Raw genomic sequence first — 18,471 nt, forward strand, 5'->3', positions numbered from 1 at the left:
TTTGAATATTTTTTTCCCAGACGGTCTAATTGTTTGGGAAGGGTTAGGTGGTACAACCTTGCAGAGGAGGAGTGATCTTAGAGGTTTCAAAAGCCCACGCCATTCCCCATCCGCCCAATCTCCCTCCGCCTTGTGCTTGTGGATCAGATGTAAGCTCTCAGCTACTGTGCCTTCACCATGCCTGCCTGCTTGCTGCCGTGCTCCCTGCCTGCCTGCTGCCGTGCTCCCTGCCCCACTCCCCCCATGAGGGCCATGGCTTCATCCTCTGAAGCTGTAAGCTCCCGATACGCAGTTTCTTTTATAAGTTGTGCTGGTTGTGGTGCTTGGCCATAGCAATAGAAAGTAACTAAGGCAGAAGTTATAAGATCTTCAGCTCCACATGGAAGTTTGTCTGGGTTAAAGGAACAGCATGGGTTAGTTTCCTTCAGGCTGTCACCGTGTATGCGCTCTCTGCCCCTATGGCTTAGTTTGATTTTGTGAAGCAGAAACTCGCTGTATAACTAAGGCTGCCTAGAACACTATGTAGGACAGCCTAGTCTGAACTTACTAGCATCCTGGCTCCACCTCTCAAGGGCTAGGATTATATAAAGTACACTACATACTTTATATGCCCAGCTGTCAGCTTGTAAAACTGGAACCTTAATTGTTAGAATTGTAAAGTTATAATACTAAGGACACTGAAAGCAGTGATGGTAGTCCAGACCTTTTAACCTAGTAAATTCTAATAATTCTAACCCTTTTTGAGACAGTGTCTCTCGATGACGCTCTAGCTGAGACTCTGCTACGGAGACTCACAGAGATCCACCTGCCTCTACCTCCTTAGTGCAGTGCTGCAGTTATAGGCCTGTAACAATAGGATTTGATTGATTTGGGGTTGGAGGGTCTCTCTGTAGCCCAGGCTGGCCTAGAACTCAATATAGAGTCCAGATTGCTCCTGAACTTGCATCTCTAGTCCTGTCCCAGCCTTCTTTTTAATTTTTAAAAAGATTTATTTATTTTATTATATGTGAATACACTGTAGCTGTCTTCAGACACTCCAGAAGAGGGTGTCAGATCTTGTTACAGATGGTTGTAAGCCACCATGTGGTTGCTGGGATTTGAACTCAGGACCTTCGGAAGAACAGTCGGTGCTCTTAACCACTGAGTCATCTCACCAGCCCCCTGTCCCAGCCTTCCAAGTACTATGATTACAGATATAAGCTGCATTACTGGGTTTTACATTTTTGAAGCGTTACATGTGTATATGGGTATGTGCGTTGTGAGCGTAGGAATCTGCAAAGGCCATGGGTGTTGGATTTCTCTGGATCTGGAGCTACAGCGCTGCCTGATATGAATGCTGGCGATCAAACTCCTCCTCTGTAAGTGTGAGTAGAACTGCTGGGCTATCTCTCTGGCCTTTAGCTCTATATTTTAATAGTAAATAAAATGTGGGCCTTCCAGCTTAAGGGTAGGTACTCTCCTGATACTGGGTGTTGTGGGTGTTGGTATTCTGTCTGGACTCCACCCCCACAGTTACCTGGCAACAGCCAGGTAGGCATGGCCCACTATAAAAGGGGCTGTTTGCCCCCTCCTCTTGTCTCTTTTGCCTCTCTCTTAACTCTCTCTCTCCCTTGCCCCTTGTTCCCCACTCCCATTCCCCTACTCCCTCTCTCCATGTGGCCATGGCCGGCCTCTACTTCTCTACTCTCTCCTTCTCTCTGCCTTTCTCTGCCTCTACTACTCTCTTAACTCCCCTCCCCATGCCCTGAATAAACTCTATTCTATACTATGCCCGTGTGTAGCTGGTCTCTCAGGGGGAAGGGATGCCTTGGCATGGGCCCACCAAGACACCTCCTTCCCCCACACCCCGCCAGAACATATTCTTATATTTCTTTCTCTCTTTATAATCATGACAGTGGGATTCTCTGATGCAGCCTGCTGGTGATTGCGCGACTGCAACACACCACCTTCTGGTCCAGTCAGGAAACGTTTAATTTACTTTTTTTTTTTAACTTTATGTCCTTATTTATTTATTTATTTATTCATTATATCTAAGTATACTGTAGTTTTCTTCAGACGCACAGAAGAAGGTGTCAGATCTCATTATGGATGGTTGTGAGCTACCATGTGGTTGCTAGAATTTGAACTCAGGACCTTCGGAAGAGCAGTCAGTGCTTTTAACTGCTAAGTCATCTCTCCAGCCCCAAATTTACTTTTAAAATATTAATACTTTGCAGACCAGACTAGCTTAGAAGTCACAGAGATCCACCTGCTTCTACCTCCCCGAGTACAGAGATAACAGGCAGACCCCACTACATCTGACTAGGAAGAGTGTCTTTGATGTATATCTTCAGTATCTTCATAGCATCCATACCTGGGAAGGCAACCAGACACAGGGCTTTTTGTCTGGAAAAACCCTTATCTTTCTCTCTAGTTTTCTACTTCTGTGCTCACACTGGGCCTAGACTATTAGGATTCAGTTTCTTTTCTTCTTCCTGGTCCATGGGTATATGCAAATTCACTGGATTTTTCTGGCCTGGCCTCCCCCCCCACACACACACCAATATGGGGACTTAGAACTCTCTAAAGTGGTTTGGTAAGAGTGGTCATTGATCCCTGATGATGTTCTGATAATTTGACCAATCAGTAGTGAGCAGGAAACAAAATCTAGCCAGGACAGGATAGCCCACCAACAGACTGCAGACAGCAGTTTAAGCCTGGCTCACAGCCCAGCAGAGTGGGTTACCCTTACATAATGGCAGGGTAAGTGTCTCCTGCTGGAGCTTCAACCAGCCTTGGGCATCAGCATGCAGCCAAGGCCACTGCTAGAGGGCCAGAAGCAGACCTGCCCCATGTTGAGGAACAACCCGGACCACATTGCTGCTGGGAGGAGGTTGCACCAGGGACTTCAATGGCAGCCGAGCCGGTGCTTGGCGCGGTACTGAGGCTGCAGCCCTCCTGGCTTCCAGCACTGACCCTGAGAAGCTGTGGGAATACTTGATGAAACTTGTCCATCACAGTGGGCATTCTTGTGGAGACCTATATCTGAAAGATGGTACACAACTTGCTTCGTTCCTTTGACAGGGACTTGAAGAAGCTGGCTCTGCTGGGACACATCCCTGAGCCTGGCCCAGAGGATTCCTTAGGGAGCCAAGGTAGAAAGCACCCCAGGGGTACTCTACAGGGGGACCATAATTTCAGTGCCATCTCGTAAACATGACAGCACCCAGGAACTGCCTCCATAGCTGAGAGCATCCACACAAAGAGGACAGAAAGCTGGAACGCCAGGGTCCTTATACTAAAGGGCGCATCACTGGGAGAGGAGACACCAGCTGCTCCCTCCCCAGAGGTGTACCAGCTTCTCCTCTACATCAGGGGTCTCCTCATGACCACCATGTGCCAGGCCTCCTCATGCTCACCTGTTCTGCCCCATCCCACAGCAGCGAACCACAATCTATCCCTAACGAATCCCAGCCAATACCTGGAAAAGGCTTGCCCTCTAATACAGGTAGGGCTCAAGACGGTCCCGAGGAGAGAGAACTCCGGTGCAAGAGCAAGAACAGGAAGTCAGCCTGGAGGGTGATTAGAAGTTACCAGCTTTGAAGGGTCAGAAATCCCACAGGGCCTTTTCAACAGCCTGGAAATCCAAGGCCGCCCTCAGAGACAGCGGGAGGCGTTGGTCGCCCTCTAGTGGTGGCTGGAAAGCGAGGAGAAGGGAAGGCCAGGTCGCTAAAGGTTTGTCCAAAGGCAAATGTCCTCAAACAGGTTGGAAGTGCCAAAGCGCTGGGAGGAAACCCAATCTGACCCAAAGACACCAGATCCAAACTGCCTGGACAGAGAAGAGAGGGTAGCAGCGACAGCGGCGGACGTGGTGCCCGGGGCAGAACAAATTTCAAGCATTCCCAAGTCACGGAAAGAGAAGCCACCCATACCCAGTTGGCATGGAAAGATCGTCTTTGGGGCACACCTCACCTATGACAAGCTATTGAAGAAAAGGCAACGAAAGCAGCAGCCTCCGCTCAAGGAAACAAGAAGTTTAAAAATGATTCAAAAGAGCTATTAAAAATCTTGGGTTTGATTTCATATTCCCACTGTGTACAGAAACAAGCCAGGGAAAGTGCAACCCGTGAGAGCAGACGGGGCAAGCTGAGAAGGTCTCCCCTGAAGCCAGTGCAGCCACACCCTGCATGACCCAGGCTGTAGGCCAAGGGAGCTGGGGGGGGGGGTCCATTTCCTGTCCCAGTGGATGTCCATCCAACCAGATGGGGAAAACACCCTTCACTCCAGGAAGAGGAGAAGGCGTTAATCCAGATGTCCACAGTGGGGAAATGGACAGAGTGGGTCCCAACACACTGTTGCTAAGGCACAAATGAAGACAGGTCCATTCTGTGTGTTGGGGTTGCTGTATGCATGTATGCATTTGTCAGAACTCATGGAGCTGTATACCAAGGAGAACAAACTCTACTGTATGCTAACTTTGTATGAATAAAGAGTAAGAACAAAATTACATTGCTGCCGCAGTGGTGGTGGCGCTCGCCTTTAATCCCAGCACTCGGGAGGCAGAGGCAGGAGGATTTCTGAGTCCGAGGCCAGCCTGGTCTACAAAGTGAGTTCCAGTACAGCCAGTGAAGTGGGAAGACTGTGGAATGGCAAGTCCAGCCTGGGCTATATAGCTAGTGCCAGGTTAGTTAGGCTATACAGCAAGACCCTGACTAAATAAATAAATAAATAAATAGACAATTTAGGGGGAACACGGGACCTAGCAGGAAGAAGACAAGGGATGAGACAGAGGGTTACACAGTGGGAGTATTTTCTATAAAGTACATTCTGCTCGTGGGTGGAGATGCCACGAGGCCCACTGTCTTGTTAATATATGGAAAAGAAAAAGGCTTGCAACGTAGGTAGTAAAACAAGGGGATGCAGGATGAAGAAACTGTTCTCTTCAGTGTAAAGAAATATAAAAACCTGGGCTGGAGAGATGGCTCAGCAGTTAAGAGCACTGACTGCTCTTCTGAAGGTCCTGAGTTCAAATCCCAGCAACAACATGGTGGCTCACAACCACCTGTAATGATGAGATCTGATGCCCTCTTCTGGTGTGTCTGAAGACAGCTACAGATAAAATAATAACTAAATCTTAATATATATATATATATGTATATATATATATATATATATATATATATATACACCCATATGCTATTATTCTATTATGACAACATGTAAAGGAATAGGACATTACTGATGGTTGTTTCCTCCATATTGGAACATATTGGGAGGGGGGGATGGGGGGCGGGGGTTGGGGCTTATGAGACTCAGGAGGTCAACAAACTTCACAAGTCTGGGAAAAGCTGAAACTTGCAAGGTTCACTAGGGCCCCTTTCCACAGCAACAGCTGCAGAAAACACCTGCTGGGCGGGAGGCTGGGCAGCGCAGCCGCTGGGGTGAGGGGTGGAGGTCCCCTGCTCTGACTTGTCATGATGGGAGATTACCGTGTTAAACAAAGTAAGCCAGAACCATAAAAACAGTAAGGCGTGTGTGTTCCCTGAGACATGCAGGGGAACTGCCTGCAAGCTGTGCAGTGCTCCAGATGTGAGCGGAGAGCTCCAGATGTGCAGCCTTCAGGAGTCCCCATAGGGGTGGGGGTCAGGGGGCTTTGCAGTGATGCAGCTGCTTTTGGCTCATCTCTGGCCCTGTAAACAGCCCCTCACCCACACTCCTGTAGGGACCCCAATAAAAACTTGGTTCAAATTGGATTTTGGGGCTGGTGAGATGGCTCAGTGGGTAAGAGCACCCGACTGCTCTTCCAAAGGTCCGGAGTTCAAATCCCAGCAACCACATGGTGGCTCACAACCATCTGTAACAAGATCTGACGCCCTCTTCTGGAGTGTCTGAAGACAGCTACAGTGTACTTACATAAAATAAATAAATAAATCTTTAAAAAAAAAAAAACAAATTGGATTTTGAAACCCTCATTACTTTGGTCTGCGATGGGTTTCCTTTCTGGAGCAAGTGTGTGCACGCATGCGTGTTGCACTGTATGACAAGTGTCACGAAGCAAAGGGTAAGCAAAGATCAATGGTAGGGAAAGTGGCACTGACTTTTTATTGTACACTTGTCTGTTTGTCTTTGAGACAAGGTCTCTTATGATGTAAGCCTAGCTTGGAACTTGCGATGTAGACCAGGCTACCCTCAAACTTACAATGTTTCCCATGCTTCTGTCCCTGAGAGACGGTATTACAGACATGAGGCTATGCGCTGACACATTCCATAAACGAGCTATTGATTGGCCCTGCTAGCTTTGAACTCTCAGAGATTGTTCTACCTCAGCCTTCCAAGCCCCAGGATTTAAAAGGTGGTTACTGCACCAAGCCTGTTTGCACTTTTATGTCTTTATAAAAAGTCACGCCGGGCGTGGTGGCGCACACCTTTAATCCCAGCACTTGGGAGGCAGAGGCAGGCAGATTTCTGAGTTCGAGGCCTGTCTGGTCTACAGAGTGAGTTCCAGGACAGCCAGGGCTATACAGAGAAACTCTGTCTCGAAAAACAAAACAACAACAAATTTCAAACTGTATTGAGGCTGCAGAGATGGCTAATGATTCAGATTTGCTGCTCTTCCAGAGGACCTGAGTTCAGCCGCCAGTATCTACAGTAGCACTCTCACAACTGCATGGTGCACGTGCACACACACACACACACACACACACACACACACACACACACACATTGAAATGTACTATATAAAGCCTAACATTTATACACAACAAAATGTCTCCAGCTGAAGAGCACAGGGGGCCAGAGAGACGGCTAGGAGGTGAGAGCCCTTGCTGTGCTTGCAGAGGGCCTTACTTCAGTTCCCACTACCCAGGCCAGGCTGCTCACAATTGCCTGCATCTCCAAGTCTACGGTACCTATCTCAGTTAGGGTTTCTAATTGCTGTAAAGAAACACCATGACCCCAGAAACTATTATAAATGGGGCTGGCTTAAATCAGAGGTTCAGTCCATTGCCATCATGGTGGAAAGCATGGCATGGTGCAGGCAGACACAGTGCTGAAGAGGTAGCTCAGGGTTCTACAACTGGATCTGCAGGTTGCAGGATCTGAGAGTGCGCCATAAGGCCTGGCTTGAGCATATGAAACCTCAAAGCACACCCCCATTGACACACTTCCTTCAACAAGGCCACACCTCCTAATGCCACTCCATGAACATTCAAATCTGAGTCTATAGGGCTATGCTTATTCAAACCAGTTCAATATCTGCCTCCCTCTTTTGGCCTCCACTCAGGTACACGTATACACATAAAATGGGGAAGGGGACCAGGCCGACGAGTTTTAAGAAACACGCACAGGTCATCAATACTCTCCTGAGATTTAGAACCTTCCCATCGTCGTAAGATATCGCCTCTGCCTGCATGGTTATTAGCAGAATCCAGTTCCTTTTGGGGTAGGCTCTGAGTCTGCTTCTGGTTGCCTGTTGGCTGGAAGCTGCCTCCAACTCCTTTCCACTTTGGCTTCTAAGCAGCAGCTCACAATACAGCAGCTTGCTTTGACAGTTGGGGGGGATGTTTCTCCTGTTTGGAGGCTTTGGGGGTTTTTATGATCTATAGGACCATGCTTGGCCATAATCTCTTCGTCTACTTTTCTCCTCCCAGAGTTGGGCAGGAACTGAATTTCTCTGGGCTGTGTCCTCCACTCTTTTCCTTCAGACTTCCTCTGTGCGCTTCCGTGTACATCATTTCTAGTGTGGAAATGATTACATCTTTTCTTCAGTAGTCTGCTTCTGACTCCACCCAGGGCATTTGTCATTCAGGAGTAGTACTATGTTTTTCAACTCTTAAAGTTCCATTTTCTTCTTTGTTTGTTTGTTTGTTTGTTTGTTTGTTTTTAAGATAGGGCCTCAATGTAGACCAGGCTAGCCTCAAAGTCAAAGAGATCCAACTGTTCCTGCCCACTAAATGCTGGGATTAGCCCAGTGGTGGAGATAAACGCCTTTAATCCAAGCATGGGGATGGGGGAGGCAGTGGCAGGCAAATCTCTGAGTTTGGGGGGGCAGGGTGTGCGCTACCCCAGCTTCCCACTTCCACTCTTATCATCCCTTGTGCTTTTCTCCTCCTCGGGGTCATGTTTTCCTTCCAATCCCTAAGTGTATTTTGATGGGATTTTTCTTTATGTCTATGTCTTTCCTGCAAGTATGACTGTGTGCCAAGTTCGTGACTGGTATCTACAGAAACCAGAAGAGGTCATTAGATCCCCCAGATCAGGCACGGTATCGTCTTGGTGGGTACAGAATGACACAGTTCATGCACAGGTACAGGGCCAAAGGACATGGGCCTCCTTTAGTGTCAATGGCTGCCAAGGGTTTAAGGCTTGTTTGTATAATAATGTGCATATTTTACATTCCTCCTTTGAGGACTAAAATCACTTTTACTGTTAATGACTCCATGATAATCAGGCAGCCCAAATCCAGCAGGCAAAGGTGTGGCTAAGGTCTCAGCAGAATGGTAAAGCCTGGGACCTCCTGGACAGGCCTTAGGCTGTGGGAAAGAACTCTAAAAACATGCAAATATGTAATTTCTCAATTATGCAAAAAAAGACAAGGATGCACTATGAATTATGAGGGGCTTCACAAATCTAAAGGAACAGAGGCAGCTACACTCTGAGCCCGCTTGTCCAAGATACAAAGACAGGCAGATACAAATGCAGGCAGATTCCTGAGTTCAAGGTCAGTCTGGGACAGAGCAAGGGTAAGTAGGCCCGGATGTGATAGAAATGGTAATTTCAGGACTGGGTCCCACCCAGGTAGTTCAGCATCTGTACTCAACCGAGGCAGGCAGATCAGGAATGCTTTTGCAATGTTAAAAGAAAATGCCGGCTGGGTCTCCAGATGAAGCTTAACTAGGTAATCAAAAGGGAACCTGAAGGAAATGACTGGATTGATGTGTAAAATATAAGACGGAGCTTGGGTTCCACTCTCCAGAGAAGTTTTTAGAATAGCAAGAGAGAACTGCTTGGAGAAATGGCTCAAGCAGAAGAAAGAGAGAGCTGTCTAGAGATCTCCTAAGAAAGAAAGCAGATGAGAGAAAGGAGGAGGGGAGAGAGAGAGAGAGAGAGAGAGAGAGAGAGAAAGAGAGAGAGAGAGCGAACACAGAACCGCAAGAAAGCAGGCTAGAAAGCTGTCTCTAGCAGAACATAGGCCACAAGCTAGTTCCATAGGCCACAATTTGACTTGGAGCCCTTTGTTTGACCATTCGCAGACACCCCTTCCTCAGGACCCCTCTCCAAGCCAAGGCTGGTCCTTGGTGAGCAGTTTTCGACAGTGGATGATGGGAACAGAACCCAGGCCTCTTCAAGAGCAGCAAGTGCTTCTAACTGCTGAGCCAGTTCTCCTGCCCTACTGACTAGGTATGTTTTAAATCCTTGCCTACTCATTTGTTTCCTGCAATATTTCTGAACCAATTTGGTACTGGCTGCTTTTTGCCTTGGTTTTTTCTTGTTTCTTATGACTAAAGCAATTTTTCAGCATGTGATAGACATTGAGGATATGAATTAAGATTTTGTTTTGTTTTGTTTTCTCTCTTTTAAAATCTATTAAAAATTTCCGGAGAGTACCTGTGGGGTGAGAGGGCAATCAAGGGGAGCAAGCTGGCTTTCTGCCTCTACCATGCAGGTCCCGGGTACACCTCCCCAACTAGGCCATCTGTGAAGCTTCTGTCTATCTTTTGACAATAAGGTCTAAACTGACCCAAAGCTTACTAGTCAATCCAGGCTAGCCTTGATCTAGCAATCCTCCTGACCCAGTTTACCAGGTGCTGGGATTACAGACCAACAGTCAGGCTGAGGATGTCCAAAATTTATGGTATTCTTTGAAACTTTTATTTTGGCAGACCGGGTAGCTATTTCCGGGGCAGTCTGAGCCTAGCGAGGTTTCTTGGGGGCTTTGTTGGGGAGGGCGTCTGAAGTCGGCTTTACTCTGGGGCTAGTTTTGCTTGTCTCTTTGGGGTCTTCACATAGGTTTGGTACAAACTCAACTGTCTCTCATGCTGTGAGAGTGAATGGGTGTTCCCTTTACAGTTCCCGGGCATTGCTCTTCTCAGCCTCACTTGGTCAGTTTGCCACTGTGTGACTTAGTATTCAGCCCAAAAAGAACTTTGGACTTGCTTTTCAGCACAGCTCTATAACTTTAATTTTTTCAAACACCTATTTTTAATGATGGTTCTCAAACGCTTAAACCTCTCGTGTAGCACACCATCCACCAGAGGTAGTGGGAAAGAAAGGATACGGGGGAAGTGGACCTGTTTAGAAAGGTTCTTTGGAGCAACTCCAGTCTGTGTTGTCTGGAAATCTGCAGTTCAGTTCACAGGCTAGCAGGCAGAGGCAGCTCGACCCACTCTCAAACACTTCATGGACACACCAGCAGTCCAGTGCAGTAGAGTTGGGACAGCAAACATGAATCAGCAGCGGTGGCACATAGAGACAGCCAGGCCTCAGCCTCGGCACAAGTCGGCATGAGGGACCCGGAGGGACACCAGGAAATGTTCTCTGCTGTGCCTTTCTCAGTGAGTTGAAGATCAGTGAAGACTTGAGACTCACAAGCGCTGCTAGCTCTATAAGCAAGCCTCGCTCAGCCTCTGTCACTGTCCACTGAGTCCTATTTATATCCTCCAAACATGTCCTCCACCGGTCTTGCCTCAGCATGTTCATCTGTCTCAGCTGACATCACTCTGTCAATCATCCCGAGTTCTTGGAAGCCATAAGACACTGCAGCACACCACCAGAAGTTTTTTTGGAGCGTTTCTTACTATGGAGTCCCGAAAAACGCAGCTTAACTATGCAATGTAAGGCAGACAGACCAATACCTGCATATTGAATCCTTCATCATGTGTCCTTTCAAGTGCTTGCTTTAGCAGAAGATCCTGCCTCCTGTGTCAGCTTCAGGTAAACGGTCTTTCACAAGTCTGCCTTAGCCTTTCACCTGTGTCCACTTCAGCTAAACATCCCTCCCTGTGTTTGCCCCAGCAAAACACCATCCAACTGACTTTCCAAAGAACCCTTAAGTTTCCACTTCATAGCTCTCTCTCCTCTCTATGACTCTAATCCCCAATTTCCAATGATAAGCGTCCCAAACTCTGACCTGTCTCAGCACACCTACCATGCTCTTGAGTCTCTTCTTCCTATGCCAGAATCCAGGCACTGCTCTCATGGAGACCAGCATCTCCCCCCACCACACTAAAGTCGATGCCCCAGTGCTGTGTTGCAGTTTAGTTTCCTTTGTTCTGTGTGTGCACACACACATAAACATACATGTACACTCACTCACTCGCATGCTAGAGAACTACATCAGGTATCTTCCTCAATATTTCTGCACTTAGGGGGTTTTTGGTTGTTTTTTGTTTGCTTGTTTGTTTTTTGTTGTTTTTTTCTTTGTTTTGTTTTAGGACAGGGTCTGTCACTATATCTGAAGCTTGACAATTTGACTAGACTGGCTGACAATTAAGGCTGAGTGAATTTCCTGTCTCTGCCTGTTCAGCTCTAGGATTATAGGCACCAACCACTATATACCCCTCTCTCTTAATATGAGGACTACTGATCAAACTCAGGTCTCTACAGCAAGAGAACTAGTTCTGGAACCTGCTATCAAAGTTTAAAGTGGAAGGCTATACCAATTTTTAAAATTAAGGTCTCATTTTGTAGACCTGGCTGACCTGGAACTTTCTTTTTTTTTTTCCCCAAAGATTTATTTATTATTTATTATATGTGAAGTACACTGTAGCTGTCTTCAGACACTCCAGAAGAGGGAGTCAGATCTCATTACAGATGGTGGTGAGCCACCATGTGGTTGCTGGGATTTGAACTCCGGACCTTCGGAAGAGCAGTTGGGTGCTCTTACCTGCTGAGCCATCTCACCAGCCCGACCTGGAACTTTCTATGTAGACCAGGCTGGCCTTGAATTTGGAGATTTACCTGCCTTAGCCTCCTGGGTGCTAAGATGGCAGGTGTGTGCCATTATGCCCAGTCATATGCCAGTTTTAAAAGTGCTTTTCAGATATATCTGGGTGAGGCTGGAGATGGGGCTCAGAAGTTATAAACACTTGCAGAAGTGCCTGAGTTTCCAGCACCCTGGTTGGATAACTAGCAACTTCCTATAACACCATCTCTGAGAGATCCTGTGCCTCTGGCCTCTGGAGGCATCTGCACACACATGGCAGACACACACATATAGATAAAAATAAAACCAGGCTAGAGATATGACTCTGTGGCTAAGAACATGCACTGCTCTTGTAGAGGACCTGCAGTTCCTAGCACCTGGAACTGCCTTAAGTGCTACCCCAGGGGATCTGAGGACTCCCTGGACACCTGCACTCACACATGCACACACACACGTTTTTACACACATAATGAAAAACAAAGCAGGGGCTGGAGAGATGGCTCAGTGGTTAAGAGCACTGACTGCTCTTCCGAAGGTCCTGAGTTCAAATCCCAAAAACCACATGGTGGCTCACAACCATCTGTAACTAGATCTGATGCTCTCTTCTGGTAAATCTTAGCTGCAGTGTACTTAGATATAATAATAAATAAATCTAAAAAAAGAAAAAACTAAACTTCAAAAAACACAATCTTTTTTTTTTTAAAGGATATATCTGGGTGATGAGATTTATATTTCTTTGTGGTTAAAATTAGAACCTAACCAGTCATGGTGGCTCATGGCAGTAATTCTAGTATGTGGGAGGCAGAAGCAGGAGGATCATTGCAAATTAGAGAACAGCATAGTCCATAGAGTGAGTTTCTTAGTAAAAACCCTATCTCAATGCCCCCACCCCCAAAGAAATTGTTTATACAAACAAAACCAAGTAAGGATGTTTTTAATGCAAAATCTGGATATTCCTAGGGGTGGTACTATATCTTCATCGTTCCATCCTGCCGCTAACCGAGTATTGCAGCTTATCTGCGAGGTCCCCCTGTCTTGTCTAGGTTGAACCAGAAGAATGTGGTTCAGCAACAGCGATTCATGCATTTATGTTCTGGGTTCTTGCTTTGCTGTGTTTGGTTTGAAACATGGTCTAGCTATTTAACCCATACTAGCCTGGAACTTACTTTATAAGCTACCTTTGAACTCTCAGACCTCCTGCCCCTGCCTCCCAAGTGCTGGGGCTGGTATTATACCAGTGCATCTCAATGTGTAGCTTTTAAAGCCACGGCAATTTGAAAGATGCCCACAGCCTGGAGGTGGTGGCGCACGCCTTTAATCCCAGCACTTGGGAGGCAGAGGCAGGTGGATTTCTGAGTTGGAGGCCAGCCTGGTCTACAGAGTGAGTTCCAGGACAGCCAGGGCTACACAGAGAAACCCTGTCTCACAAAAAAAAAAAAAAAAAAAAAAAAAAGCAAAACATAAAACACAAGTTACTTAAAATTCAGCTTAGCTTTATGGTGATTTAGAACTTGTTTAATTAGTATTTAGAACTGAACATTGTTTCTAGCTATTGGTATTTCAATAGATGCTTAAATGTTTTGAACATTTAAAGTTTAATAAGCCTCAGTTCTTTGAAGGAAAACACTGAGGTAATTAAATTTTCAATTACTTGGGTTTTTTTAGGGATCCATGCAATTAATAAAAGCTAAGGCATTTAACACTCATTTTAAAAGTTAGTCAACTGCTCCATCAATTATCTGAACACATACTAAATAATTTTTAATACAAAGGCTCACCTTAGGCAAAGCAGAAACGTCTTTAAAAGTACATGAGAGCAAGAGCGCACAGCCCTCAGCAGAGGAGAGGACACTCTCCGGATCAGCTGAGACTGGGCTGATACAGGAAAACCAGCTTTGGGCCCCATGTACCTGCAGCCACGTATCTGCAGCAGTGACCACAAGAGTGTGTGGCTCAGGCTTTCCATAACCATTCCTGGGCGTTAAGCCAGTCATTACTTGTCTCTAATTGTGTGTTCACATTTAAAACACTGGAGCTACTGCTCCTTACAACCTGCCTGGTCTCAGAGCACTTCAGAGGTTCTTATATTTGAGTTGAAAAACCAACAAGCAAGCAAACAAACACCAGCAGAGGTATATAAACTGGATTCAACCTTATTTCTGGTAGTTTCTTTCTTTCTTTCTTTCTTTCTTTCTTTCTTTCTTTCTTTCTTTCTTCTTTCTTTCTTTCTTTTGACAAAGTCTCATTCAGGTATCTCAGGCTGGCAGCCACCCTGAGCCTTACACTCTGACCTCTGCCTCCTAAGACCACAAACACTCGCCACCACACCCACACCAAGCTTATGATGTGCTGAAGATGGAACTCAGGGCTTCCTACATGCTACGAAGATACTCTACCAACTGATCTATATTCCCAGCCCCTGGATATAGTCTAACTTTAATTAAACACTAAATTTAAAATACTGGAAGAGGAAGCCTGCCACCCAAGGCACCCATAGCATCAGTATTCATAGACTCTTGTAACACAAATCTGTATTCATCAGGGTTCTCCAGAGAGACAAACCTGTAAGATACACCATATATATATGCAAGTATGTATGCACACACACACACACACACACATACACACACACATACACACACACACACACACACACACACACACACGCACGCACGCGCGCGCGCACACACACACACACACACACACACACACACACACGCACGCACACGCACACACACACACTGTGAAGCATCCTTTGGTGTCCTGGGGCGTCTGGGTGTCAAATGGCAGACTCTGTATCTCCATTGTCTTATGTAAAATATAATAGCATTTACACATAACCTATACAATATCCCCATATACCTAGAGTCACTTCCAGGTTACATATCCATTATAAATTCTTCCTAAAGGAGGGTAAAAGGAAGCCAAGGAGTGAAGCAGAGGAGGGGAGGAGGGAAAAATTATCTTAAAATACATGACACTTTTTCAGAACTGGGGGCATGAGTTTCTCTATTCTAAGTAACCTATGACAAACCTGAGACCACACTGGGCCACACTGGACACTTGGAAACATGCCGGGAACCTTCATACTCTATCTTGATTAGATGATCACAATTCCTGTGGACAACCAGTTCTCTTTATAACGAATGCACCAGTCACCTCCGCCATCTTTACCTTTTCCCTTCCTCAAGACCTCAAATCCCTGTGCACAGTACATCGTTATAGATTGCTTTAGTGAGCACAGACCCAATGCATGCAACGTTGAGGGTAGCTACACATTGCTCTGGTGCCATCTAGAGCCTAAAACAAAAACAAACAAACAAAAAAAAGACTTGGCTCTTTGTCTTTTAAGCTTCAGAGAACTTGTTTTCGAGAGTATGCTACATGCAGACAACAGATAATAAATTAATTACAGTTAGGGAGTACCTTTTAATGTACAGACACTAGGAGTTTGGAGACCTTCTGATCAGAAAGAATGTATCTGCTGCTGAGGGAGACAGAGTAGAGAGTGTCAGGAAAAACAAACAAACAAAAAAACCAAAAACCTCTAGGACAGTTTTCTGTCTCACTATAGTGTTCCATGGGTCCTGCCAAAGTTTGAGTTTGTATTTCCAAGTATAATAGAAATCCATTAAAAGAGTCGCAGCCAAAGAGTAACGTTCAGTGAAGAGTGGAGGGGGGCAACATCAACAGAGAATAGATAAAAGCCTACTGAGGTGGGGCTGGTGAAGGCTCCTAGGGCAGCAGGATGGGGGCAGTAACATGAACTATTAAAGAGAAGTTAAATAAGTAGAATAAAGACCATTTTTTGAAGTTTTCCTTCTGTGAGGAACTGTAGGTAACTGGGAGTTCCAATTTTAATAATGGTGCATGTTATTACACTATCCCAGAGTCAGGGAGATGGAAAAGGTATAGGTGTTGACAAAGAAGGTTGAAAGTAGGCGGTGAACAAAACAAAGACAAAGATGCAGGAGCGAGTAGCCAGCAATCATTATGCCCTCCATACAGCATCTTTCTGAGACAAGGGTCCCATACTGAGCAGAGTGGGCTACGAGGAGTTTGGGTTTTTCCCACATATGGATAGAACTGAAATCAAGGAGATGTGTGAAACCATTTAGGCCTGTGCTTGGTGTGTGTTTCCGAGGCCAGTTTCACAAGCCCATTTCCCAGTCTGTTTCAGCAAGTCCCACTGGAGCCCACGGGTCTGCTCTTGTCAGGAGGCAGTGCTTCTGATTCTCATGCAGGCGGTTCAGGCTGAGTGGAGTGGGGCTTAAACAACGCCCGGGTGAGGAAGTAGCAGTTTCCATGGTAGCCTGCCCCTTCTGGACCGTGCAGTGCAGAGGTTGGAAGGTACAGAGGATGCCTGACAGGAGGTGGTGTGTTTTGGGCGTGTGGTTTTATTGGCACTTTAAAGAGCAATAGAAGAACTGGAGAGATGGTTCAGCAGTTAAGAACACTGGCTGCTCTTCCAAGAGGATCTAGCACAGGCTGCTAACAACCGTCTGTAACTCCAGACCCTGGGGCTCCAACGCACTCTTTTGGCCTCTCCTGAATACAGGTGGTGCACAGACATACACGCAGATAAAACACACACACACACACACACACACACACACACACACACACACACACAAATAATTTTGGTTTTTTTTTTTTTAAGGTAAAAAGACAGGAGGGTAGTGATTAAATAGCCTTATCTACCCAATGCAGTCACCACCTGTGGAGCTTTAAGGAAAAAAAAAAACAATAAAAAAGACCCACCCTGAATCCCTGAGGAGGCGCCAGATGTCCGTATTTCCTTGTGTTCATCTTTCCCCAGGACCCCCCACCCCCACCCACCCCACCCCCGTACCCGCAGTATTGTTTTGCTGCTTGTGCCTGCAACACGGTAAGCTTTCAATTCATGTTCACTGTTGTGGAAATATTGCTGGCAGTAGCAGACGACCCACACCACAGGATACCACAGGGTGTATTGTAAATTCGCGAAACCCTCGTTGAAAAGGACCACGGTCAATTTTCTCTTACTTCATATGGAGACCCTGAAGGGGAAGGGCTTGTTTAATGTCTATGAGCCTTGGTAATGACAACTGAGAACGTAAATCTAGAATTCTACCTTCAGGTCATTGCTTTGTTTATTTGTTTAATAGCGGGGAGACCGTTCAACAATCCCATTTTTTGTTTGTTTTTCTGTTTTGTTTTGAGACGGGTTTCACTATGTATCCTCTCAGGCTGGCCTAACTCTTGCTATGTATATAGTCCAGGCTGATTTCGACCTCACAAAGGCCAGCCTGTTTCTGCCCCGGATGCTGACATTAAATGGCATTCATCACCAGCCTAACTCAACAATCTCATTTTGCACACTTCAAACTCACATCAACCAGTAGCCTAATCTGACCTTCAAAATCCAATTTTCTTACGTCACAAACCGACTGTGCAGCGGTGCTTCAAAAAGTTCAATGTCATCCCTAAACCCTCCACAGTTCGCCCCTCTATGTATCCTGCTTCAAATCCAGCCTCCTTCACTAAGACAACCCAGAGCTACTGCGCTTGCGCCACTTGGGCGGCCGCCTCTGTCGCCATAGCAACTGAAGAGTCGCGAATCTGCCTGTTGTAACAAGAGTTCCTGGTACAATCCTGGGTTTTGCTTGTTTGGGATAGCTTTCCTTACCGCCTCCCGCGCCTGGTGAGTGAGTTTGAGAGTCTGGTAAGAAAGCTCCATTAGACACTGGGCCAGGGACCACGAAGAGAGAAGAGTAGCACGCCACCAACGGACCTGTGCCTGCTGCAAATCGGACGCTTAACCAGCCCGCCCCCTTCGGGATTGGCCAGAGCCCAGACATGCCAACCAATCATCGGCCACAGACGGATTCTTTAACGCGTCAATCAAGGTCACACTAAGCGTTTGATCCAGAGAGTCTGCGCAATCCCAGTCAATCAAGAGGCTGCGAGCGTATGATTAGTAGAGCCGTTGGAGAAGGGATTTGCCAGTTTTTGGGTTCTCCTAATTCGTACTGTATTTAGCCCTGGGTCTGGGCAGCTGGCAGAGCAAGAAGCACTTTTGACCACCTAGTCATCTTTCCAGGCCACTTCTTTCTTGCTTTCAGCTTTCTGAGACAGGATCTCATGGTGCAGCACTGGCTGACCCAGAACTTGCTGTTTGAACTAGACTGACCTCTCTTACTGCGATCTTCTTTCCTCTACCAGCATAGCCCTGAGATTGACAGGTGTGAGCCACTATACTGTTATCTTTTCCGTTATGCCTTTCTTGTGTTAAAGCTTTAGTGTGTCATCGTTGGTGTCTGCCATTTTCATCACTCCCTGGTCTAGATATAAAATACTTAAGTGTCTTCCATCTTTGAAAATATTACCTTCTAACTGTTGGGCTGAGTTGCCTCTCAGTCACTGTGAACATTCTGGAAGAACTAGTCTTAATTTCTTCACTTCCCAATTGCTTCTCAACGCGTTCTACCCCTGTTCTTTTGAATTCTTTCCTACTTGGGAAATTCGATAACATTATTTTATACTTTATCTTTGGGGGGGGTGGAGGAGAAACAGGCAGGGTCTCACAT

At 46.3% G+C, this 18,471-nt stretch overlaps 1 protein-coding gene across 5 annotated transcripts in view; it reads right to left on the reverse strand.

The window, feature by feature from the left end:
* Katnal2 (katanin p60 subunit A-like 2) overlaps positions 1–17,708 on the reverse strand; it is a 71,283-nt gene extending 53,575 nt beyond the window's left edge. For 3 of the 5 annotated variants that reach the window (NM_001368656.1, NM_001368655.1, NM_001368657.1), the window contains exon 1: positions 17,571–17,694. In NM_001368656.1, coding sequence (NP_001355585.1) covers positions 17,571–17,621 — 51 coding nt within the window. In that variant the 5' untranslated portion in view covers positions 17,622–17,694. Of the gene's footprint in view, positions 1–17,570 lie in introns of all 5 variants that reach the window. The other 2 variants (XR_001782393.2, NM_027721.2) reach the window with 2 other exon arrangements.
* Between the last annotated feature and the right edge of the window lie 763 nt (positions 17,709–18,471).

This window comes from Mus musculus, chromosome 18 (genome assembly GCF_000001635.26).
Source record: "Mus musculus strain C57BL/6J chromosome 18, GRCm38.p6 C57BL/6J".
In the NCBI taxonomy this organism is placed as follows: Eukaryota; Metazoa; Chordata; class Mammalia; order Rodentia; family Muridae; genus Mus; species Mus musculus.